Genomic DNA, 25,778 nt, shown 5'->3' with positions numbered 1-25,778 from the left:
AGCAAACAGTTGAAGTGTGTGTGGGGGGGAGGGGGGTAAGCCAAGTAGCTGGCAAGCAAAAAAGAAAACAACTCACGGGGGATCATAGATTAGATAATTGAGAAGGGAAAGAATCCAATTTAGAGGGAATTGATCAATAAGCTAAGGGGAAAAACCCCTGTGGAAATAGCTCTATGCTCTGTAGAACTTTACAGCACGGCGGAAAAAAGGAACTGAGGGGAATCTTGGGTGGGAGGAGCTTGTGCCTCATGGGGGATCATACCATAAAATTGTTACTTTTAGCTCTGGAATGCTCCGAGAATGTCAGCGCAGGCGCAGACTAAACCCATATGTGTGTATTCACAGAGGCCACGAAGAAGAATCTTGGTGCTAAAGCCAATACACAAGATGAAGATGGAAAGGAATGGATGGAAGAACATTGCCTCGTAAACTAACTGAATAATCACCTAAAATGATGGCCTTAGAACCATATACAGTACTAAAAAAATCTGTTTAATAGACTGTTTTAAATGTTGGCCAGATTTATATTTGTGTAAGACTGGTGATTTATATTTGTGTAAGACAAATTGGGTTAGATCCAGTTTCAAATTGCCACTCATGAATGAGGTAATGGTTATATTCCTAGACTTTCTCAACTTCCGTTATGCAAGTGTAGATTGTCAATAGGATTCTGGCCATTAGTTGTTAGAATAGTTTTACCCTTTGAGATTTAAGTTAGAAAAAAAGAACAAGGTAATTTAAACAAACAAGTAACTTAAGCACATATCCATCTCCCTCCAAGCAGAAATTATGAATATATTTTAAGCTAGGAAATATATGTAATAACAACCCATTCCTTTAATCATTCTTAATGACTTCTAAATGTAAGAATAATACACAATGATTTTAAAATATGAAGTCTCCATTCTCATTTTACATTTAGAAGCAAAACAAAAATGGCTGCCAGATTATCAGAATAAACGAGTTTGCAGCTAGGTCAGACTAATAACAAAGTTCACAGTTCAACAGAGTAGTGGCTTGTTTTCTGCTTGCACCAAAAAAGGATGCTTGACTGATGCTAAAAATAGGTTTAAAGGGGAAGCATAGCTGCGAGGCTGCAAGAGAATAACATATGAACCTTAAAATGAATACAAGCTTACTGGTTTTTCTACATTACTGTTAAGTAATATATATCCAATACTGAAAATTTTCACAATTTTATTTCAAGGAACAAATACCTCTCATATTACTTTACTCATTTTTTTACTCTGCCTTTCTCCTAAGAAAGGACCCAAGTCCAAACATGACATGGTATAATGGTTTTTAGTATGTCAATAACATATGTAGAAGTTATCGGCCATAAGTATGAGCTCCAAGATGAAAAGTATGGTCTGAGATAACCATTCATTTCTTTTAACATCTACTAGCCATCCAAACTTTGTTCCTCAATCTCTGAGGAAAGAGAGTCTGCCACCTTCCAAAATAGTGTACCCCACTGTTCAACTGCTGATATGGTCAAGATATTCTTAATGTTCAGGTGAAATTTCTTTTATTGTAATTCAAGCACATAATTTCAGTTCCTGCTGTACGGAGCCACAGGAAATAATCCTGCTCCATCATTAGATGTCTGAAGATGGCTACTATATCTCAAACTTATTTTCCAGGCTAAACATATTTAACTCCCTTAACAATCTGGGTTCCACACCCTTTACGATCCTGATCATCTTCCTCAGGTTACACTCCAGTTTCCTGATAGTATTCTTAAAGTGTGTTGCCGAGAACTTGACAGAACTCAGAACTTGGGAAAAAAACATGTTGGCCAGCGTCTTACTGGGGATTTATATTGGCATAGAGTGTAATTGTATAACTCATGGCTGAAAACTGCTGCTAATTAACACATTCCCATGCACATTCCTGAACATGTGTGCCAGGCACACAACTTCGGGCATGATAAGAAAATGAACAGTAACGAATTAATGAATTACAATTCACTTGAGTCACACAATTACAGCAGCATAGATCTTTAACAGGATTCTGATGTTTAACACGTTAATATTAAATTTGCTACTTTTTTTCCAAACAGGGCAAAATGGCATTTTGTCAAGCATTATTAATTATTATTATTATGTAATCTCAAAAGGGCATGTGTATGTGCATACCCCTCACCATTGAGATGAAGATACCTACACACCTCGAATATACCGTATTTTTCGCTCCATAAGACGCACCTTTCCATAAGACGCACCAATTTTTTAGGAGAAGAAAACAGGAAAATATAATCTGTTTTCTTCGCTCCATAAGACGCACAGACTTTCCACCCCCCGGTTTTGTGGGGGAAAAGTGCGTCTTATGGTGCGAAAAATACGGTAATACTGGCTCTTTGATCAGTAGTTCCCAACTGTGTCACCCCAGGTGGTTCTGGACAACTTCTCCCAGAAGTCCTAAACAGCACAGGCACATCCAGGGGTTCTAAGAACAACAGTCAGTGGACATCTGGGACTCAAACACTGCTCTACAGACAGCCACTTTCTTTGACCAATTTCACACAGACTTTCTTAGTGTAACACTATAGAATCAATAACGCAAAATATAAAAAATATTTGCATTCATAACAAACAACCGTCTGATCTCAAGTGTTATAATTTGATCATGTCCATACCCTCTTCCCCAGTTTCATTTTCCCATGAGGTCAAAGATTTGTTCTGATGTAGTACACATTTCTAAAATCATTACTCAAACTATGTTGACTATAAACATGCCACTTCACATTGTTGTACATGAGAACTATCTCTGTGATTTGCATCTCTTTTTGAAAGTTATCATTGTTGGAATAATCTTCCACAACATCACCTTTTTTTGCAGCTCACCCCATGGATGTCCATTAGGGGTATAGTGAAAATAAAGAGTGGGCTCTTATTTTAAAGACATGGGCTTCTATCTAGTTAAGGATACACCTTTCTATTAAATGCTTCTTTAAATAAACCTAGTAATCTTTGTATAAATAGGTGACCACATTAACAAAAACTGTGGGAAATACTAAGTGCTTGGGGAGGATTGATTCAATTTTCTTCCCATTGATCAGATAATGCAAATGTGAATCAGTCTGGAGTCTCTTCCCCATTCATAACTTTTCCTGCCCACCAAGGAACCTTCAACCTTTTAAAATGTCAAATCCTTTCATATGAGCTCATGCATGTGATCACTTGAACCAATGCAGAAATGGAGGCGAAGGGATGTGTGTACACACACTCAAAGCACCTTCCACCTGACCTCTTGCCTCTTACCTCATTAAGGTACGAGCACAGACATAGAAGGGGTAGCATCAGTGTCAGAGTACTGAAAATTTACAGGCCTGAACAGAACAGAACAGAACAGAGCAAAAGTAATAATGAGCTGCCATGTTATATAGGTGAGTAATTTGCTGAGTCACAGTGACTCTGGAGAGGCGGTGCCTTGGATGATGCAACACCTGCTGTGATTAGATAAGGGCAGAGGCTCAACTGTATATGTATAGAGAACATGTACCACCACCTTCATTTGATGATGCCATGCTGTCATGCTGCCGCTTTCTACTACACTTGTATATATGCTGTAAATACACGTGTCGTGCTGGAGGAAACTGAACATGTCTGAGTGATTTATTTTGCCTTCTGGACCTGAAAAAAACTTAACTATGCTGGATTTTCATGGGTTCGCGGTAATAATCAGCAAACACTCTGCCCAGAAAAGTCTCTCTCTCAAGACTTTTATTTATTTCTTATAGCTTCATTTCTGCACTGTGTAGTCTCATCTTCAGTTTAACCTTCTGTCTAGTTTATTCTCCAGAGAATAGAAGGTGAATTTAAAAGTTCACAGGAACACAGCTGTTGTTTACTCAGCTAAGAGGTCTCCTAAAAGAGCTTCCCACAGACTTAAGAGTCTGAATTAAAATTAATGACTCCAAGAAATAGAAGTCAGTATTCTTCCATGATCATTACATGTAAAGATGAACTACTTTGCCTAGAGCATCCCTGTCAATTGCTGCATCACTCACACTCATATGGCAATGCTAGCAATGCAATACTCCCCAGTACAAGAGACAAGGCTAGAACTCTGTATATCACCAGGAGCTCTGTTGCCACAAATGACCCAAGCAGCTCACACAGTATCTAAACACAACAAAACTGCTAACATAGCCCATACAAATGCTCCCAACACGTTCTTTTGATACCAAAACCACTATGGGCTTAAAAGTGGCCGAACAAAAAGCAACAACGAAAGGAAGGAAGGAAGGAAGGAAGGAAGGAAGGAAGGAAGGAACGATCACTGGGATCTGTAGATAAACATCTGGTGCCTCATTCAATATAATTTCATTCTGAGAAATTTTCTGCTGATTTTCAGGAAATTGTCTGCTTATTTATATCAAGCATGGTTATTTCTTTTCTTATAGTAAGCCTTTGTCTAATATTTCAGATTACTCCCTCCAGTCATAGTACTGTAATATAAATCTATTGCTCTTACTTTCACTCACACCTGCAGAAAATCTGTGAAGTCTGAACAAAATGAGTCGTTGACACATTTGTGAAGAACATTTTACATATGATCTTGGAACATTCCAATTGGAATGTTTAGTTCCTCCTTCAGTTCCATGAATGTAAAGTCACCAAGAGAGAAAAAGAAAAAGGGATCACACAAGAAATATTTGACTTAACTGATTGATTGATTCGCTTTATATACCACCCCATAATGCTAGAGCACTCTCTGAGCAGCTTACAACATAATTATGCAAGGAACAGTTTGTCCCCCAACAAGCTGAGTACTGTACTTGATTTCATAATTATATCTAAACTCAAAGATTAAAAGCTACAATTAGAATCCAGTAGTGTGAAGAACATGAAGAACAAGCAACCAATTATTATTTCAAAACCTTTTATATGGTCCTCTATTAATGTTTGTTTCTAAAACTTCCACTTGAAACAACAAATCTCTGGGCCAAACAATGGAATACTTTGGAATACTTGTCCTTTCATACAGATGGCAACAGATGAATCTTTCCAAGGAAAACAAATTAATATTAAAAAGTAACTTATAAAAACAAAACATTTCAGTTGAGAGAACATGAAACTCTCAAATTATGTTGTGATGCCAAACACTTGGAACAGATGTACTGTTGTGACGTCCACTTGCTTAAGGTAATAAACAAGCTAGAAGATGCTAGTGCTCATTTAATATTGCATGGGCTCAGGAAAGCAAAAACATGCCTGATGCCTTGAGTCTATTAGGGCTAGCACCATAAAAAAAATAGCCGCTGCCCGAAATACTGGTGATATGAGGCAACAAGAAATGTTATTAGGATTAACAAAATATTTTCACTGTCTGAAATTCACTGTAAGACAAGACTTATGCAGGTTCTAATTTATTTCTGATAGATTTCTGTCCGTTAGATAGGATGAAAGGATTCCAATTAAAACAAAGCATGTTAATATTTAGGAGGCAACTTAAAACGTTACTTTTTAGGGAGGCTTTTTACACCAACCCCGGTTGGGTGTTCAGCCTTTTGTGCCACTGTAATTGGGAAATCTGTTTTCGTGCCATTTGGTCTATGCTATTTAATTTATTGTTGGTTGTAAGCTTCCACTGGTTTTTAGCCAGCTTGTAAACCACCCAGAATATTACTTCAGCACTAACGGGCTGGTATAGAAAATAAACAAACAAACAAACAAACAAACAAACAAACAAACAAACAAATAAATAAATAAATAAATAAACGAACAAATGAACAAACAAACAAACAAACATTTACACAACAAAGAATATAACAATGATCATTCTCTATACAGGAACGATTTGGTCCGGCCCCTCTGTAAGGACTGATATTCAAACACTTGAAGTTAAGATGCGGCGTTACCATCAGTTACCTGAGTTGAGTTTCATGGACCTGTTCGAGCCCATGGAATTAAGTTTATTTACAAATAAATCCAGTTGTGTTAAGAACATGGAACAACCTCTGACTCTTATCCCGGCACCAAGACAGGGATCGCTTTCTGCAACAAACGAACCCATTCACAGTGGCGCCCAACGTGGGGCAACCTCTAGCATGGGAAGGGAGGAACTGACAAAGTTTATTTATTTTATTTATTTATTTATTGAATTTATATCCCGCCTATCTGGACTATAAGTCCACTCTTATAAGAAGTTATTGAGAGACAGGCGAGAATGACTGAGAACTTAACTGAGCAATAGACTATTATGGCGAGACAGATGAGACTACAAGAAGGCAAGGAAGAGAGGGGGCCGAGACCAACTGTGTGGAGTAGAGGAGGATTAGTTGCGGGGCCAGCGCCAATTAAGATACAGAAGATGAGTGCCACAGATGACCCTGAGGCTTACTTGCATACGTTTGAGAGTGGCGTTGGCCACAGGATGGCCGAAGGAACAATGGATGTTAATATTGGTTCCCTGTCTGACTGGGCTTCTGCAGGAAGTGGTGGATACCTTGAGCCTGGAGGACGCGGCAAAGTATGAAGTGGTAAAGACGGCAATCCTGTGCACGCTAAATCTGACCGAAGAGGCATATAGGAAGCGGTTTAGAGAGCTGAAGTGGAAGCCCGGGACACATCCTCACCCTCTGGTTCAACGCATGCACACAAACGCGCTGAGGTGGCTGAAGCCAGAAGAGAAGACTAAAGAACAGTTGGTGGACGCAATCGTGTTGGAACAAATTGTAAACACTGGGAGCTACAGTAAAAAATTGGATCAAAAAAAGAAACAATCCGAAAACGCTGGATGAGGTGTTGCATCTTTTGGAAGACTACAACACCACAGAGGAAACTAGCCGGGAAAACTCCTCCCTCTGGGGGGAGCGAGGTAAACCACGTGGAGAGGCTCCACCTTCAAACACAGGACTCATTCCCAAATGCGGCATGGAGATGAGTGGAGTTTGCAAACAGAGCGGGAAAGGGTTCAAGCCTATGGGCCCCAAGCTCATTCGGCCCATCACGGTGGACCAACGCATCTATGTGGCAGGCACAGGATGGCTAAAAACTCAATGCATCTGTACATCTGTCAATTGAGAAGTTGGCTAGTTTGTTCCACAATTTTTCTCAATTGATTGATTGATTCACCGACAAGAAGAAACTGGAAAGAAATCTTTTACAGCAGAATACTTTTCAGACAATAGCTCCATCTCAACAAACTTAATGACTGGCAAAATTGCCAGATCACTAGGGACAGGATAAAAGGGTTACATGAAATATACTTCTACATCGCTCAAAAGCATATTGAGTGGACACGGTTTTTATTTATTTTATTTTCATTTTTAATTTTAAAATACATTTACCCTGCTTTTTCCCTTAAGAAGGACCCCAGGCAGCTTACATCATTAAAATGCAATATTTAAAGCTAAAAACAGTAAGTATATAAATACTAAAAAGTATCAAACAAATACCACACCAAAAGACAGTAGATAGAAGCAAAACCAAAAAGACATTTCAAGCAGTAAGGCACAACCATCCATTTAAAAACTCCACTCAGGCAGATAGACACTCTGGATTGCAGAGAAATGGAGAATGTTACACGTAAAGAGCCTAAACCATTGAATGCCTGCGTGGTGTAGTGGGCATAATGATGATAGCCTAGGGGTCAGAACACCTGGGTTCAAATCCCTGATCAATCACAGAAAATCATTAAAGACGTGCCTATGTTTAAATCACTCATATTCCTTGAAAACCCTGCCAAAGTTGCTAGAAATCAGATGTGACACATAACAAAAACATATACACATCAATTCAAAAATATAAGTTTTAAAGGTTAAAATCAACATTCTGAATTGTGTTCTATAGGGGGGAAAGCCACAACAGATACTAAAACACTAATGAACTATATTCCTGTTGACTTGGCTGTGTTGGGATACCATGTTCCACAGTGACAGATACTTCTAAGCCCTGTTTGCTTAGTCGTATTTTGTTGTGAGAACAAAATATATATGTATGTATATACCAACAGTCTGATCTCCTCAGAAAGATTGGGTTACAAATGCAACAATAGTCAAGGCTTGGGAAATTAAGCGAGGAAAAACTGCTTCAGTGTTATCAGATGGAGCTAATGAGTATGGTTCTTGATCACACATAAATTGAAATTTGATTTACATTGGTTTGGCCACATGAGAGCAATGAGCGCAATGCCACTCTGCAGGGAAAATGTTGTAAACTAAGCTGTATAGGAAGATCACAGACAGCCATGTCTACTATCACTGTGGCATTTGCTTCACTGCTCTCGCAACCATAGCTATACATGCATGGCTGTATAACCAATTCACATAAATGTTTTCTCTGAATTCATGAGGTCAGGATGTGAGGGGAATCAATGGATAGGACTTAAGCCCAATAAAATTCACTTTTCATCCTGAGAAAAAAAATGCAATGTTTGTCATCTTGTTATTAACCACCACTTCAGTAGTTATTTGTGCTTTGTTGTAAGACAGAATTATTGTCTTGCTCTGAGTGACAATAATTTACATTCCAAACTTGCGGTTCCTGTTCTGCTTTCCATGAATTTGAGAAAAACTCACAGTTTTTTTAAACAAAGGCTACGATTAAAAGCATGAACATTTGGCATTCAACACAGGGATAGACAGAAATATAATATTTTACTCTTAAACGACAACAGTGTCTAGTGTAGATTGCAATGCAATTGTCTTTCCCTTAATATTCGAATGTATTTTTGTTTCTTGCATTCATAATTATGTTGAGAAGGAAAACAGCATCTGATCTGAAGGAAGTAACAGTGCTGTATCACAGAAACAAAAGCATTTTTTTGGGTTTTCTACCAGATAATCCACACTATTCACTCGTAAGAAATCTAAAAATGAAAACTGGACTGATGTATGAAAAGGAAGCAGGATATTTCTTTGGAGGGAGGACAGGAAAGAGAAACAAGTAACATCTTGTTGTAATGCAACACAAAGGGACATGGATTTTGTATTAAAACTGGAAACAAATATATGAAGGACAAAATAAATTTCCAAATGCTTATAATTCAGAAAAATGTACATCTATGCAACAGCTAAGTGAGTCATTGCTGTCATTGTGGGTTTAGAGGTCTCCCAACTTCAAGACACTCCTTGGCTTTTCTTTATCTTATCAGACTAAATAACCATTTAACAAGAGACAACCGTAAGCTACAGAATACAACTACAGTAGTAGATATCAAGAGGTGGCAAAGCAGAACTGTATTAGGAAGCAGGAGCTCTAGGCAGGGATTGTGAATGAGATTCCAGCAAAAGAGTTCCAATATAGTTTTCTCTGTTTCAGCTACTGAAACCCTTAAAGGACATATTCTCTGAAGTGAGTAAGGAAAGAACATTAAACACCAAGACACTGGAGAAAGATTAGTTTTTGAAGACCAGTACAGAAGAATAGCAATACATCTTAACACCTTTTAATTTAATTGTTTCACAAATATTACTCATTAAGCATTATACCCATTGTATAGTATTCTAATTTTAACCCATCATATTTAAACCAAATCCAGAGTTGCACGTTTGCTTCCCAAGACAAGAAAACTGACCTTCTTTAAGACTTTTCTGGTTCTTCGCTTCAAGGCATTCCTTTTCTTTCAATAATTCAATATCTCCAAAAGGTAAAATCTCTGGGAAGTCATGTTGCTGCTTCTTGGAGCTATCAATCATGATGAGACTCCTTTAGAAAGCCAACATCCAGCATAGGAAAAAACCCAATTTACAAACCAATGGTATGCTGCTCATGTTGCTCAATGTAGCAATAATTGAGCAATTACATCTTTCAAGCACTTGAAAGCAACTATTAGCATTTTCGTTTTCTGCTTGACCTGAAAGTACACTCAAACAGCTATAAGCACTTAATTCTCCCTCAGCTAGGAAAGCTAAGCCTGTGTAGAATGCTTCCAAATCCCTCCTACTTCCCATACAGCTACTCCTCATCCCTTCCCCTTTCAACCACACTGGTTTTCTCTGTACTTTGAATTCAGTATGCATTTTGAAGGCTCAGCTAGCAAGTACTGAGTCAAGCAGTTAAAAATAAATCCCCGCAGTTGTGGATGGAGCAACATTTGGTGATGCCTAAAAGCACAGATTGGTACTACCCCCCACTCTGCAGTCACAGGCTGTGGAAGCATTTTACATTGTCTTGTATTTGTTTAATACTATACCCTCAATTAGCAAGAAATTACCTGTACAGTACTGTCAGAAACAAAGGGTGATGAAGTAAAAAAAAGGCATAATTACTGGACACACATCATGCTGATTTTAAGAAACATACTATAATTATAATTCTGTATGTCCTCAGCAGAGGCACCATTCAGATTTCCTTCTCCCTCTGAACTACTGTGCTGACCTGGATGTAAGAGATACTGTTGGAAAACAGTGATGCATGGTGACTTTGAGGTATAATTCTTTGGAAAATAATCCCCAAAGCAGAGCTATGTGGAAGAACCTACTTCAATTCTACCTGGATTGGAGGCCTTCTGTGATCTCTGTGATCTCATCAGCTAGTTCACCAACAGAACACTTCCATCTCAAAGATATTACAGAACAATAACTGACAAACAACCAGACTGCTCCTGTATCAGACACTGCAAACCAAGAAATCCTACACTCTGTACAATGAGAGAAGCCATCTGCAAAGCGTCTGGTTAGGTAGCCATCACAAGGAACAAGCTGGAAATTCTTCCATGGCCTCTATATGAACAAGTGATGGACAGTCATCATCATATTGAGCCAAAGAAAAATGAATACTTCTGAAGCATTCAGCCATAACTGAGAGACAGTTTAGAACAGCCATTCTCAGCAGGGGCCATATGGCCCCCTGGGAGGCCCTGGCACATTTTAAGGGGACCACAGACTGGAAGCAATTCTGCACACACCACCTTATAAGGTTCATTATGAGACTTATACAATTCTGATTTGGCCTATATTTCTTTCATATTACGTTTTTGGTTTTGGCAAAAAAAAAAAAAAAGGTTCAGAATGGCTGATCTAGACCTTTTTACACCCAGCATGTAGAACATGCCATAACCTCCCAAAATCTGCCAACTGTGCAACTTTCAATTACATTCCACACTCTCTATAGCTGAGGAAGACTGAACACAGAGTGGGAAGAGCACATGCTGAGCTAGTATGGAAGAAGCACGTGCTAACAGAAGCAGTACTGGGATGGGAACAGTGGCAGAGACTATTAATTGTGCTACAAGCAGGTGGTGTTTTTAAAAAGGGCTGACTGCAAGAGCTAGATACGATTCCGATGTGGTGTAGTGGATAGAATGATGGGCTAAGACAATGGAGAACATTGTTTGAATTCTTACTTGACCGTGGAAACTGAGGGAGTAGAACTTGTAAAACCCCTCCTTAAATATTTTATTGATCTTGAAAGCCCTATTAGGGTCGGTACAAGTCGCTTCCGACTTGACGGCACAGAACACAAGCACATAAGAGGTAGAGTGAAGTAAGGGTATGATGAGGTCAAACTAAGCATCTTCAGAGTAAGGAAGATGGGGCTGGCACTCGCTTGTCCACTTAGCTACATCCCATCTTTAAAGATACGTTTCAACACCTATGCCCACCTTTAATGGGCATCTTACTAGCACAAATTAAAATGTCAAAGGAAGGTTGTGATTCCATTCTAATACAATCACGAAGTGCTACCGCTCCCTTCTTATTCCATATAAGCATTTCTAACACAGGAAAATTCATCTGCCTTCTTTGTGCACCAAAAAACTCATTAGGTTGCTCCAGAAAACCGCCTCCTCCACAGGCTTTTTGATCTGCTGTTCTCATTGCTAGCAACCTTTTAATCTTTTTAATTAGTAACTGAAAGGAGCTCTTCAGTGTCAACCATCCAACAGGAAAAAACAAGTTTTCATTAACCATCCCCTGGTGCTCTTTGGCATAACCTGAGCCAACTTTTGAGGCAAGAGGAAGTCACTTCTGTTCTGGTATCAACTAATTTGTATTGCTACTTCGGAAATGATTCTTATGCTGCTTTTGGTTACCACATTTATCTTGCTCCAGCAAATCTGTGCAAATTATTTAGCTAATTCAATCTGTTTTAGAAAGGTTTCAGCTTGCCATCTGTGTTAATGAATGTATTGAAGCCATCACGTTTGAGCAAATAGAATAAATAAATAAATATCAGGAACAGGAAAATATTCACAGAAACTATACTGCAAATCTGCCAAATGTTTTGTAATGAGTGATCCGCCTCAGGTAACTCTTTGTCAATGGAACCAAGAAAATGTGTGAGGTTTGAAAATGTCTTATTGTTTAAGTTTGACAGGCGACGATGCTACAATTCCAGCTTTTTGATCATTGCTTCGATCTTTCCTCAACTTGAAAAACTGGAACCTTTTCTCCTTGAAGATTTAAGCTGAGCATATAGATAAGTTTATTAGTCAATGGCCATCAGACTCAAAATACTCAATAACGGAGCTGCGATAAATCATCAATAAGATTATATAACAATCACTTTCAACATTTGAGATTTAAAGTATTTAAAATTATTTAAAAGATACACTATTGTAGCATTTTATATAATAAATGTTACATTTAAATAAAATTAGATTACTTATTTACAGAGCTACCATCCTGTACAAACGTTTGGTTTTATTTGCTATTCATCTTTATCAGATTGCATTAACCAATTTTCCCTCAATTTAATGGCTAAATGACCATATTTAGCAGCTTTAAAGGTTATTTCGTTATTTCTATCTGCTATCACCTTCTGCAGAAGTTCAGCATATTTAAATGGGTGAAGATAACTGACAGATATGCTAATTTGACTAACCAAGAAAAATCTGTCAAACGATGACTGAGGTGAAATTGCTTCTCCATGACGAACAATCATCTTGTCTCTCAATTCCCAGAAATAAGACAAAGGCAATCATGATAGCCAACAAACTTCATAGTGTAGCAAAAGCTGGTGGGGTCCACTGTCCATATCTTTGCAAAGCTGTTCAAAAAGTCTTGAATGGTATGACTTCCTTAATCCATGCTACAAGTCCAGTAAGCTCTCCAGACTTTCCTCGTGCCCCATCTGTGCTCATTCCAATGCATTTCAACCAATCCATGTCATGAGATGTTATAAACTTGTTTAAGCTGTTAAATACTTCAGCAATAGTGTGTACAAATGAGGAGATGAATCGTAGGTCCTCAAAAACATTTCTCTTGTGCTTATATGTAATGTCGCTTTGTTTGTTATGTCTGTGCTTCCTTTCATCCAATTGCAGTGCAAATTAGGACACATGGAAATTCTTTCTAATAATTGTTCCTTGATATTGGATTTCAAACCACTGATTTGCTTAACTGTGTCATTTGACCAAGGTATTAAGGAAATGTTTCTGGCAGCTTTCTCGTTGATCAATGTAGAAACCATGATTTTTGCAGCAGGTAATGTAAGTTCTTCAGCTATTTTGTGCAGTTTTGCAGTTTTTGTTGTTAGTTGAGAAACTGCAAAAATAAAGCCCTCACTGTATTTTCATTGTTACACCAGCTGCAACATTTTTATCGTTTTTAAAAAACAAAAACAAAACACAACAACCTACAACCAACCTTTTGAAAAAAAACATAACCTACAAACAGTATTCAGGCCCACCACAAAAATACAACAAATGTTATGGTCAGCAAAGGACAAAAGGAACCCCCTCATCATTGCAGGAGTATACCGCATATCTTGCAGTTGTGGCCAGGTATATATTGGAACCACAAAATGCAGCATCCACACCAGAATCAAAGAACATGACAGATACTGCAGATTAAAACAACCGGAAAACTCGGCAGTAGCTGAACATGCTCTAAAAGAAGCTGGACATGAAATTTTATTTCAAAACGCAGAAGTACTGGACAACACCAGCAATCATTATGTTAGACTGCACAGAGAAGCCACTGAAATCCACAAAGACCAGCAGAGCTTCAACAAAAAAGAAGAAAGTCTAAAACTCAACAAAGCCTGGCTCCCAGCACTGAAAAACACAGCCTGAAATACTTAAGAACATGGCCAAGCAGCCCGGAAAACCCACAACAACCAATGTCACACCAAGTTTTAAACAAAAAGCAAGGAAAATTTTGTTCTACATTTCCTTTTCATTCATTCGTTCATTCATTCGTTCGTTCATTCTATTTTAACTGCAAAAGATCATAACATTTCTTCAAGCCTTTGTGGACCCCCTGTGAGGACATCACGGTCCCCTAGGGTTCACAGACCACAGGTTAAGAACCTAGGATCAAGATAATTGATATAGAAGCCTATGGAACTCCATAAACTTTAGGCTCAAAGAACAGGACTGTATTTACAAAACTTTTAAGATCTTTTTGAAAAGGTTATATAAACACCAGGCTGAAATCCTGCTGCTGTAATGTAAGCAGCGTAAGGCTGATGACATTTCAAATTTCTCTCCTAGAGCTCCCATGTAACTTCTTTAATCATGAAGAATCTTTGGATGGGACAGGAAGGGGAAGTTACTGAAAATTGCAACCTCCAGTAAAGTCATTCCCATGGTAGTGATTTTCAGTAACTAAGGATTTCCCCCTCCCATCCCACAGTTTCCACAGGCTGAACAAAACAACTTCCACTGTTTAATTGGAATGTAGTATAATAGTTCCTCAAGTGCAGAATTTCCAGTCCTCCTTTATTACCGGTAGTAGTAGTAAATTGAATATCAACCTGTGTAGTCAGAAATTGGGAATTTGATTCTGCATTGTGCTTCATGGGCAAGAACCAGTCTGAACAGCCTTGGGCAAAGTGCCCCCAGAGGAAGGGAATGACAAATGATTTCTGAGAACTCTGTACCTCTGAAAAGTATGGATACAAAGCTGTTGCCAAATCAGCTTTGTGAGGTAATCTGAAAAGAAAATGGCTGCTCAGAGTTAAAGGCTTTGAGGGCATTTAGAAAAAGGAGGACTATTTTGTGTGTACATGTTCGGTTCCTTGATGTATTGTGTTCAAAACTCTTTGTACAGAGTTTCCCAAATGCCTGTTGGCATAAGGCCAATTTGATCAGAGGTGGTATAGTTTATGAGAAACATGTTTATGCATGTTGCTAATGGGTGTGATAGGTTTCAGATTTTTAATATGAAATACAGATACTTGCAGTGGGAGAAGAGAGTCATTGGCTCAGTGCAAATGTTTCCTTCTATTGTTTTCTTTATTTTCCTTCAGCTTCTCCACAGGAGAATTAAGTTCTACTAATTGGACTTCTTCCTGAATAGATATAGGAGTTGTCTTTTCAGGATTTCTAGGCAAAGAGATCAACCCAACAATCAGGTTTTTTTAAAATTCAACTGTTCCCCACATATCTGTGGTTAGTCTTCACAGTAGCAGAATATAGTGGTTTGGTGCTAACTTTGTGTATGCAGTATGCTTATGTTTCAGCCTAGGTGAACTGTATTGTTGATTACAACTCGATTGCTAACGCTACCACAAACTCTATCAAATACTTTCATGTGGGTAAATGTGTGGAAAGTGACCATCTCCCACTCCATCCTATTTTTAATGCCACCCAAAATCCATCTGTGCATGAATCATCAATCTGAGTAAAACCCTGGTCTAAGAGACTTTAATGTGTTCCACTTTTTTTGCCACATCCCAGAATGTAGGTTTCAGAAGGGCAATTCTAGCAGCTCCACATGTCTCAAAGTAAGAACATGCCATTTGTCGTACAATGCCATTTGTTTTATATTTGTTACAATTCCCAGAATTGTCCTAGCATTCCCCAGGCAGAATTCATTGAGTTCCAGCCCACAGACGCACACCTACAGACATTTACGGCAATACTGATTAAAATGATTACAATATTATAATTGGGATGTCTGCATTAATTGATTAACTTATTTTTCTCCAAATTTGAAGACCCTTCATGAAAAACTTTAAATAAATATTTGATGTACAGTACTTTAGAGTTTTAAATCTTGAGTTAAGTGCTGGACGTCTGCAGCAACAAAATATGTTTAACGGGGATAAACAAATGGTTAAGAACTGCTGATCCAAAAGATAGATCCCAAAAGATGTTCACATAATCTGTAATATGGTTGCTGGCAGAGGGCAGAACCAAGAACAACTGGGATGTTTCTGCAGTCCCTCTTGTGCCAAAATATTTGTTTAAATATTTGTACTTAAATGATGTGATGTTTTGGACTTAATGAAATATGTTTTGGAATTAATCAAATGGTGAAGCAAACAACAATGGAACACACACACCCTTCAACCTCTCAGATAAACTAATGTCACCATGACCACTCTGCAGAATGAAGACCAGAAAGCTATCTTCCAATTTTCAAACCCTAGCTCTACAAATATATTGCCTGCATGTTTTCCCAAAGGTGTCCCCTCATTTATTTAAAATAAATAAATAAACAAACAGATCGATAGATCGATCGACAGATAGATACAGTAGACAGATCGACAGATAGATCGACAGATCGATAGATAAATAAAGAGGGGCTTGGAGTTTCTCACTTGAAACCAAGGTCAAAATCGAGTGGGGGTAGCATACTCTTTCAAGAAAATGAAGATTGATCTTTTCAAGGTGGAAGTGTCTAATAAATTACTTTTAACATGACAAAGATTCTGTTTCAGAGTTTACCATATGGAATGATTCTTCAGAAATTCTTTCAAGCAGCCTGAGAAAATGTTAAAAGAGTCTCAATACAGAAATCAACTCTCTAGAGACCACTATATTTTGGCGTGCAGATCTCTTCACATGCTTTAGTATTTGAAATTTGTTCCTTGTGGATACTGAGTGATGCACAGGGAATGCTAAGATTGTGGGAATTGGCAGCACTAGTAACAAAAACAGAGTGAATGGGAGGTATAAAGTTTGCCTTCTCATTTCCTGTAGTGTAAAATATGTCATCTTTTAGATAACATACACATTCTCACAAAGAGTGAGAATGACTTCACATATCCCATGAATTTTCTTTCTCTCCACTCTGTATTTTTCTAAATATCAGACACTAACATGGCGAAACTATTTTGAAATATCTCCCATTCTATTTTTGTATGTTTGTTTGTTTATTATTGTAATTTCTACACCACCCCATTAGTGCCAAAGCATCATTCTGGGCAGTTTACAAGCCGCTAAAAACTAGTGGGAGCTTACAAACAATAACAAATTAAAGCACAAATAAGAAACAGCATAGACCAAATGGCATCAAAGTAGATTTCCCAATCACAGCAGCACAAGAGGCTGAACAAGCACCACTGGCTGGTGTGAAAGTAAATTTTACTCCTGAAAAAGTAAATTTTAAACTGCCTCCTAAATATCAACATATTTTGTTTTAATTGGAATCCCTGAATGTAGACCAAATTGCTTAGGAGAATCCAAGGACTATATGAGAATACTACCCTATGAGGGCAACCTTTCGGACCCAATCCCTGTAAATAAGAGAGTGTATCAGGGATGTTTATTAGCATCCATTCTATTTAATTTATATCTAAACAATATACAGTGGTGCCCCGCATAACGAGCGCTTAGTTTAACGACGAATCCGCATAGCGATGTTTTTTGCGATCGTTTTTGCGATCGCATTGCGATGTTTTAAATGGTAAAACATCGCTTTGCGATGATCAGTAAGCTGTTTCGCTTACCGATTTTCGCATAGCGATGTTTTTAGAATAGCTGATCCGATGGTTGTTGTAGGTTTTTCGGGCTGTTTGGCCATGTTCTGGCCATACAGTACATGACCAAACAGCCCGAAAAACCCACAACAACCATCGGATCCTGGCCGTGAAATCCTCCAAGAATACATTGTTCTGTTTATTCTCAGTGTATTGTCAGGACCCACTACTACCTGGATCTGCAATGAAGCACTGTATATAGCAAAATCTGCCAATATTCAAAAGGTTTTGTTTTGCTTTCATCATCACTGTTAATTCTCAGCAATGGTGTTTATAGTTGTGTTTTTGGACTACAGCTCTTACAACTCCTCACACAGCCATTGTGGTGTAGCAGGTAAAAAGAGGGACTAGGACTCAGGATATCTGGGTTCAAATCTGGATTAAGCCATGAAAACCCACCCCTTAAATACCTCACATACCTTAAAAACCCTATTAGGTATGCTGTAAGTTGGATGGGATTTGGCAGGACACAACATACATTCTCAGTATGAATGGCAAAATCAAGTCACAACAAGCAGTGGATGAACAATCTGTTACAAACTGCAACAAGGGATTACAAAACAAACAAAAAGGAACCCTGCACAGAATCAAGACTGAAAATACTGCTGAAAGAAATCTAGTCAGATCAAAGTAAGCTTTGAATGTTATAAAATCCAAGTATCTATTTTCAGATAGATATGACTTGAATGGACTTGCTAGCACTTACTCCACAATCCACATTACTACCTTTACTACATTAGAGAGGAGAGGCCTTTTAAGTGTAACTGTTATCTGCACAGTATGGACCTACTTTTGTTTACTCAGAAGTACGTAAGTTCCCTTTTGTTCATCTATTCCTACCTAGTAAGGCTGTGTCCATCCAATATTTATACAAAAGAACGTAAAATGAGCCATACTGTACCTTGGGCCTGGTTTGGGTCCATGTTCAAGTGCTGTGAAGGTTGTAAAGTTTTTTTCCCAAAGGAAAGAATGTAGTTGTTGCAGGCAATGTTTAAGTGCTGGTTTTGTTAATTTTTTTTCCACGTCTGACACAAGTTAGTTTCATGCGCTTCTCCTAAAAAGAAGAGGCACTGAGAATGCCCATCCGATAAAGTTATTTTGTTCGGGCAAGACATGCACTGCTTGAAGGGGCCCAAAGAGGCCATTAAAAAGTCTGAGGAATGGGGGGAAGTGGGAATGTAGATAGTGCAGTTCCCCTCTTTTTTTACTCACTACTTGGAAGAAGGTTCGATTACAAAGGTATTAGGGATCCTAATATTTTCTTTCTCTCTCTCCCTCTCTCTCTCCTTATAAAGTGAACAGAGCTCCGTTGCTACGATGCTGCTGCAGTGGTTGCAAAAAAGGAACTGAGGCACTCTATGCCATGGATGGGGCATGCACGACGAAAGGGAAGAACCTAGCAAACACATGCAGAAGTTCTAGAACTTTCTGAGAATCTCTGCACAGGTGCAGTATAAAGAATTGTGGGCATTCACAAAGAAACACAATATTAAAAGCTAAAAACTGTATATTAGTCAAATACTAAAAAATACTTTAAAAATTTAATGACATTGTATTAAAATGTTAGGTAAAAGCATTACTGAAAACAGATTTGGAAGCAATAAAATATAAAACATCCTGTTTATTATCTCCCACATAGTGAGTCACTAAAGGAAAGCTTGCCTGAAAAGAAATATTGCTTGCAGAAGGGCAACCAAGATATTTGATGGCAACTTTACTTTTGCGATATCATAGGCCAGTCTTATTGTTTCTCCACTTGGAGAAACACTGTGAAGATAATAAAAAGCCCTTTTTAGAACCTTGATAACATAAAAAGTCTAGACATTTTTCTAAATGTTTTGTTCTTGATAAATAGGAAGCTAGAGCCCTCCTCATGCTTAAGGTATACAAAGTCTTTTTGTCATGATGCATAAAAAAAGTCTTGAGACGTATGAAATGATAATACTAGGAAGAAGGATATGTCAGTATATAACATCACTTTAACTTTGTTAAATTGAATGTATGGAGGATCACATCTCAATGCACAAATTTCACTTGCCCTCCTAATTGAAATAAAAACAATTAGGAGTTCCATTTTGAAAGTCATTAACCTTAAATCTGTTGTTGCTGATGGTTCAAATGGACTTTTCATTAACTGAGTTAACACCAAATTCAAAGGCCAAGGTGCTTGTGGTAGCTTCACATCCAGGTAAGTATTTTTCAAACCCTTTACAATTTTCTTTAGAATTGGATCTCCAAATAGCTGTGACAATTTATTATTTTCAGGTTGGTGAGCCACTACTGCAAGCTAAATAGATTTTCAAAGATGAAACTGACAAACTCAATTGCTTTAGGTAAAAAGGGAGTTTAAGATTAGTCTGTAGCGAAGTTGGACTGCTGATTCTCATTAACTGATGATGCATATTCTGTATATTTTTTCCACTTGTATTCATACACATCTTTAGCAAATGTTTTCTCATTTCTGGAAGATAAACTTTATTGGTGAGTTATTCTCCATGCAGTGAGATTCAGTTGCTCTATATGCAGGAGTTGCACTGATTAATTTTGACATGTTAGAAGACTGTGGCACAAGACTAATTTCATTTTGTCCTTTGCCATTAGCAAAAGAGTAGTGAACCAAGGCTGACATGGCCACCACAGAGTTATTAAAATTACATCCAATTTGTCTTGTTTGATCTTCACTATTGCACAATGAATCAGTGGAAATGGGGGAAACACGTAGACATCCATTCAAAGGAACTGTGGATACATCTCCTAGGTAATTTTTGTCCTCGTTTGCCCACAAACAATACATTTTACATTTCTTGTAGTTGTAGGAAGCAAACTCATCTACTTTTGACAATCATCATCTATCTATGATGATTGTCTCATAGACTCGTTGAGACAATTTCTACTTGTGTGTTTGTGTTACTAAATTGCTCAGCAAGCCTGGTTTTTTACTGTCTTCTCCAGTGACATGAATCACAATTGGAAAAATGTGCTTCACAACACGCCATTTCCATAGAAGTACTGCTAGATAGTGAAACGCATTCATTTTGTCCCACCTTGCTTGTTTATGTAATACATAGCTGTATTACATAGCACTATTTGTGGGTTTTTTAAATTTTATTTTATAGGTTAGGTGAAGAGATAGGGGACAGGGGACATGGAATTGAATTTATTCTATTTCTAAGCCAATCATAAAATTTATGCCAACAATCTTCATGATTCATCTTTGTTGTTAAATCTAGCCATTCTGATAGTTTATCCATTTCCACTGTATCTAGGATTTTTGCTATTAAACTCCTCTTGTGATGGATTATCCGAGTCTTTCCAGTGTTTAGCAAAAATAATTCTTGCAGCTATCAACATATGGATAACTAAATATTTTTCCACTGGGTCTATTGAATCCAGGATTATATTTAGAAGAAAAAATTCAGGGTTTACAGTTATTGGAATCTCTAAAACCTCTTGCAAAAGCGTTTCAACCCTTTCCCAATATTTTTGGGCTTTCCCACATGACCACCACATATGATAAAAATAGCCTTCTTTTTGTTTACATCTCCAACAAAGATTTGAAATTTTAACATCCAGTTTGGCTAGTTTTGTGGGAGTTATATACCATCTATAAAACTTTATATATTTTTTCTTTAAAAGCTACTGACTTAGTGAGTTTTATATTGTTTTTCCATATTTGTTCCCACTGATCCAAACTTATATAGTGCCCAATATTCTGTGCCCACTTTATCATACATTCTTTAACCACCTCTTCCTGGGTATCAAAATCTAATAAAAATTATATAATGCTTTAATATGCTTGTCTTTGGTATCCAAGAGGACTCTGTCAAAGGGAGTATTGTCTACATAAAAACCTTGCTGCTTATCTTTACCATATCTTGAAATCAATTGAGAATGTGACTACCAATCTATATCAAATCCCTGCATCATTAGTTGATCTTTGTTTTTTAACGTCCCATTTGGTTTCAGTACTTCCCTATATCTTAAGATTTTCTTGTCTTCCCTCAAGTTTCGAAAAGAAAATGCCTCCACTGGCATTACCCAACATGGTATTTTGACATACATATGTCTTTGAATTTTAGTCCAAGACCATAATAAAGATTTTCTCAAAATATGGTTATTGAATTGCTTAAAATCATCCACTCTACTGTACCAAAGAAAGGCATGCCAGCCCCATTTCAAATCATGGCCTTCCAATTTTAACAGTCTTTGATTTTCCTATAAAATCCAATCTTTAATCTACGTTAATGAGGCAGCCCTATAGTATAGCAGCCAATTTGGAAGACCCATTCCTCCTTTCTGTTTCCTGTCCCGAAGTGACTTTAATTTTATCCTTGGTTTCCTCCCTTGACAAACAAACTTAGATATAGTCTGATCAAGTTCTTTAAATATTGATTGTTTCAGACACTGGAATGTTTCGGAATAAGAAAAGCAACTTTGGTAAAATATTCTTTTTGACTGTTGCATTTCTGCCCAGAAGTGTCCACCACTATTTGGACAACTTTCCCAGCTACCACGTTTTGGAACGTTTTCATTATTTTGAATGTACTTTGCACAATCTGCCCCATAAGTGCTAGAAAACTGATGTGCTGCCCCTTCTCCCGAGGTGCCCATACTGCATGTACTTTTTAGGCAATATGCTCCCCACCCAGTTTTGTTTGCATCCATTTTTGTAAGAATGCATGGTTACAGCTGAAAAAAAGGTATTCTCAGCACTAGATGTTCCTTTCCTGTCCACCATCTTAGCTGCCTTGTCAAGTGTGATGATAGAAGTCTTTTGAAGAGTGAGCCTCTTTTCTCATTGTAACTCAGGAGACAATCTGCTTGCAGAAGTCTCATTCTCAACCTGGCATGCTATGTCACTGCTGTTGTCAATGTCATGAGGCCCAATAGTCTGCAAACCGGGCGTACTGATGCTCTTGGAGACACACTATCTTATTGCTATGTGTATAATTTTGTTTATTCTTTTTCTGGAAAATAAATTCACTGTTATCAAGTTGAGGGCAACATCAACAGTATGTCTTCAATTATCTGACAAAGTATTAGATTAGATTTATTTCAAATTTACATTCAAGCCAAGTTCCAAAATAATTTGAAAAGTTCACAAGTTCAAATTCTTCATGAGACTGTTCTGTTTGCCAATGTAACCAATCACCTATGTATAGGAGTACCAGCCGTTGTCCTTGTACTTTGATAGATTGAGCGCCAGATGTTTACATATCACATTAGCACTGCATCGTAAGTTACTGAAGTAGATTAGATCGGGAAGCAAACCAAGCAAGTCTTTTCAGTCTCAATATCAAATGAGTTTGTTTTTTTATTATTATTGGTCTTCTTTGAGGATGTTGGCTGCTTGTATTTGCTGTACTTGATTTGTAGACTATAGCACTGTGCACATGAATATTCTGAACTTTTAGATCTGTCAGATGGTGATTTGTTTCTTTGATACTGATAATTCCTTCTCCAGTATAGATGTATAGATGGGTTTGTATAGATGGGCTGCACAGCTCTCCATCTGAAATTGAACCAACATTTTGATCTTCTTGTTGGTTTTCTGTAGATTCCACCATCAGTGGTACCACTGCTAACTGTTCCTGAGGTGAATAAGATTTGTCCTTTGTTTTATCCTTTTGTTTGTTTGTTTGGGTCGATATCTGTTGGACTCTTTTCTACTGTGAGAGTCAGTTTTGGTTGCTGATTTCAAGGTCACTTTTGAAGTGAATGGAATGTTACTAGTCTTTTCATGTGGCTGTTTGTCGTTGAGTTGACACTTTTTTAAAGTGCAGATTGCATAATTTTTTGCCTTTCAGTGACTTGTTGCTATGTTGACTGGCTGTGGTATTCTTATTTAAAGAATCTGTTGCATTTAAGGATTTTTCCCACAAAAACAATCAAGACTGGCGATTTTTCAAAGTCAGTTTAGTAAAATCTCTGCAGATTACACAACTTTTAACCAAATAAGCTTCTCCTAAGCAAAATAAACATTGGTCATGTCCATCTGCCTGAGGTATTTCTGCCCCACAGCCAAAACAGTGTTTCATTAAGGCAGCTGAGGCCATAAGCTATTAAGATTCAACTGTCAGATAAAAAGGGGGGGGGGAAGAGGTGAAAGAATGATGAAAAATATTTTAACTCTTTTTTGAGCGGAGGTTAAAGCCAACAGATAAGGGAAAGGTAAGCAAAGGTAAGTTGAAAGGCTATTTACCATTTTTTTAAAATCATTTTCTAACCTCCAGAGCAAATTGAGGATATTATTGTTGCAGCAACAAAAAGGATTAAGGTAAAATGAGCAGAGCATACATAGTGAAAGCAAGAGAAAGAAGTCTTGAGGCTAAAGCTCTGGAAAGTGTTTGCACAGGCAGAACCCAATCGTGTGAATCATACAGACTACAAGATGAAATAAAACAGGCACTTCCAAAATGAAACATTTGTATCTTCGGTGGTATGAAGCTCAGCAGAAAGAATAATAAACCTGCACACAGAATTTCAAGCAGAGAAATACACCTAAATGTTTACAATAGATTATATGGCAAGTTGTTTCATGTTACCTGAAAGACATTCAGCTATTAATTTTTGTTGTTAAATCTCAAACAGCACAAAAGCACGTAGTAGATAAAAAAAGGTAATGCAAATTATTTAGACCAGGAAGCTAAAATTGTTTGCCTTCCATTTTATTTGTTTGGTATATTGTGTTATAAATTTTCTATTGTCATCTCTGCTGATTTTTGTTGCTTATGTTTTGTTTTGTGCACTGCCCAGAGTAGTGTTTTGTGGGGCGGTATAAAAATGAAATGAAATTAAATAAAACAAACAAACAAACACCTGATATCCTTTACTCACCATTCTTTCTCTCATTGAGTGGGGGTAAATACTGGCTAGGCTGCAAGGACAGTTCCTGAAGTTCATGAGCAACTGCTTCACTGTGAGGACTAGGTGCAAGGCGGGATAATAATCCTGAATCATCTTCTGGGTCCACTGTCCCTAAGTGCTCCATTGTGTTCAAGCAGCTGTGGACATTAACAGAGTGGAGTTTAGTGACAGCAAGTCGACAAAACCGGTCCAGAATCACATTCAAATATTTAACAAGCATATGAAGATCCAATATAAGCTCATATTAACATTCAAGGACCTCCATAACTTTGCATCCTTTATCAATATACTGTACTCTTATATTCAGATATACTCTTAACTATGAATTTCACTTCTTCAGTTTACCACGTAACCCCTGCTTGTTTCCCCAAACAAAGGGCTCATGTTATGTTTGTTCACCAGCAGACAACAATTGGGACGTTCTCCCTTTTTCTCACTGCCACCAGTGGATTTCCTTTATCCACAATAAATCATGAACTTTAGTCAGACTCTTATCAGGCTGCTGCCAACAGAACTTATTTATTGAATTGTATTAACTTTAATCAAAATCACAGATGTTATTTATTCAATGCATATAATCAAATCATTCAAATATCATATACAGTGGTACCTCGCAAGATGACGACCCCGCTAAACAACAAATCTGCATAACGATGACTTTTTGCGATCACTATAGCGATTCACAAAACAGTCATTCCAATGGGGGATTTTCGCTGGACATCGATTAGGTCCGTGCTTCACGAACCGTTTGTTTGCAAGACGATGATTTTTTCCGGTGATCATCAGCTTCACAAAATGTCTGCCCTGTGTTTTCCGGACCCATGCTTCGCAGGGCAGCCATTTTTACAGCTGATCAGCGCTCGCAAAATGGCTTCCCTATGGGCGATTTCTGCTGGACGACGAGGTATTTCCCCATTGGAACGCATTAAACCGGGTTTCAATGCATTCCAATGGGGAAGGGGTTTTCGCATGATGACAATTTTGCTAAACAGCGATTTTAATGGGACGGATTATTGTCGTCATGCGGGGCACCACTGTATCTTGTCATCTTCACCACCTGCTCTGTTTATCTTTACCAGCTTATCTTTATTAGTATTTCTTCTCACTATCTCCTTGCCTATTTCTCTATCTCTCTCTGCAAGTTCTATCTCTCTTCTCTCTGCCTCTTCAGCCAAGGCTCCTTATATCTGCTGACTCTGCCCCTCCATTCCTCTCATAGGCTCATGCAAATGAGAACCAGACTGTGAATGACAGTAATTACAACTCCTGAGGAATGATGAATTGAGGTTGAATGGCTGAGTAGATGTGACA

At 37.8% G+C, this 25,778-nt stretch overlaps 1 protein-coding gene across 8 annotated transcripts in view; it reads right to left on the bottom strand.

The window, feature by feature from the left end:
* MRTFB (myocardin related transcription factor B) overlaps nucleotides 1-25,778 on the bottom strand; it is a 78,744-nt gene that overhangs the window by 40,155 nt on the left and 12,811 nt on the right. For 5 of the 8 annotated variants that reach the window (XR_013539121.1, XM_078381405.1, XM_072982849.2 and 2 more), the window contains exon 2: nucleotides 24,438-24,604. The exons of 1 other annotated variant lie outside the window; for it this stretch is intronic. Coding sequence is in view for 6 of the 7 variants with exons in the window: in XM_078381405.1 (XP_078237531.1) it covers nucleotides 24,438-24,591 (154 nt within the window). In the remaining variant the exon portion in view is untranslated. Of the gene's footprint in view, nucleotides 1-9,525; nucleotides 10,808-24,437; nucleotides 24,605-25,778 lie in introns of those variants that run through there. 2 more of the 8 variants (XM_072982852.2, XM_078381406.1) reach the window with 1 other exon arrangement.

Source organism: Pogona vitticeps, chromosome 13, assembly GCF_051106095.1.
Source record: "Pogona vitticeps strain Pit_001003342236 chromosome 13, PviZW2.1, whole genome shotgun sequence".
Taxonomy (NCBI): domain Eukaryota; kingdom Metazoa; phylum Chordata; class Lepidosauria; order Squamata; family Agamidae; genus Pogona; species Pogona vitticeps.
Note: the sequence above shows the minus strand (reverse complement) of the source record. Positions and strands in the feature narration are given on the sequence as shown.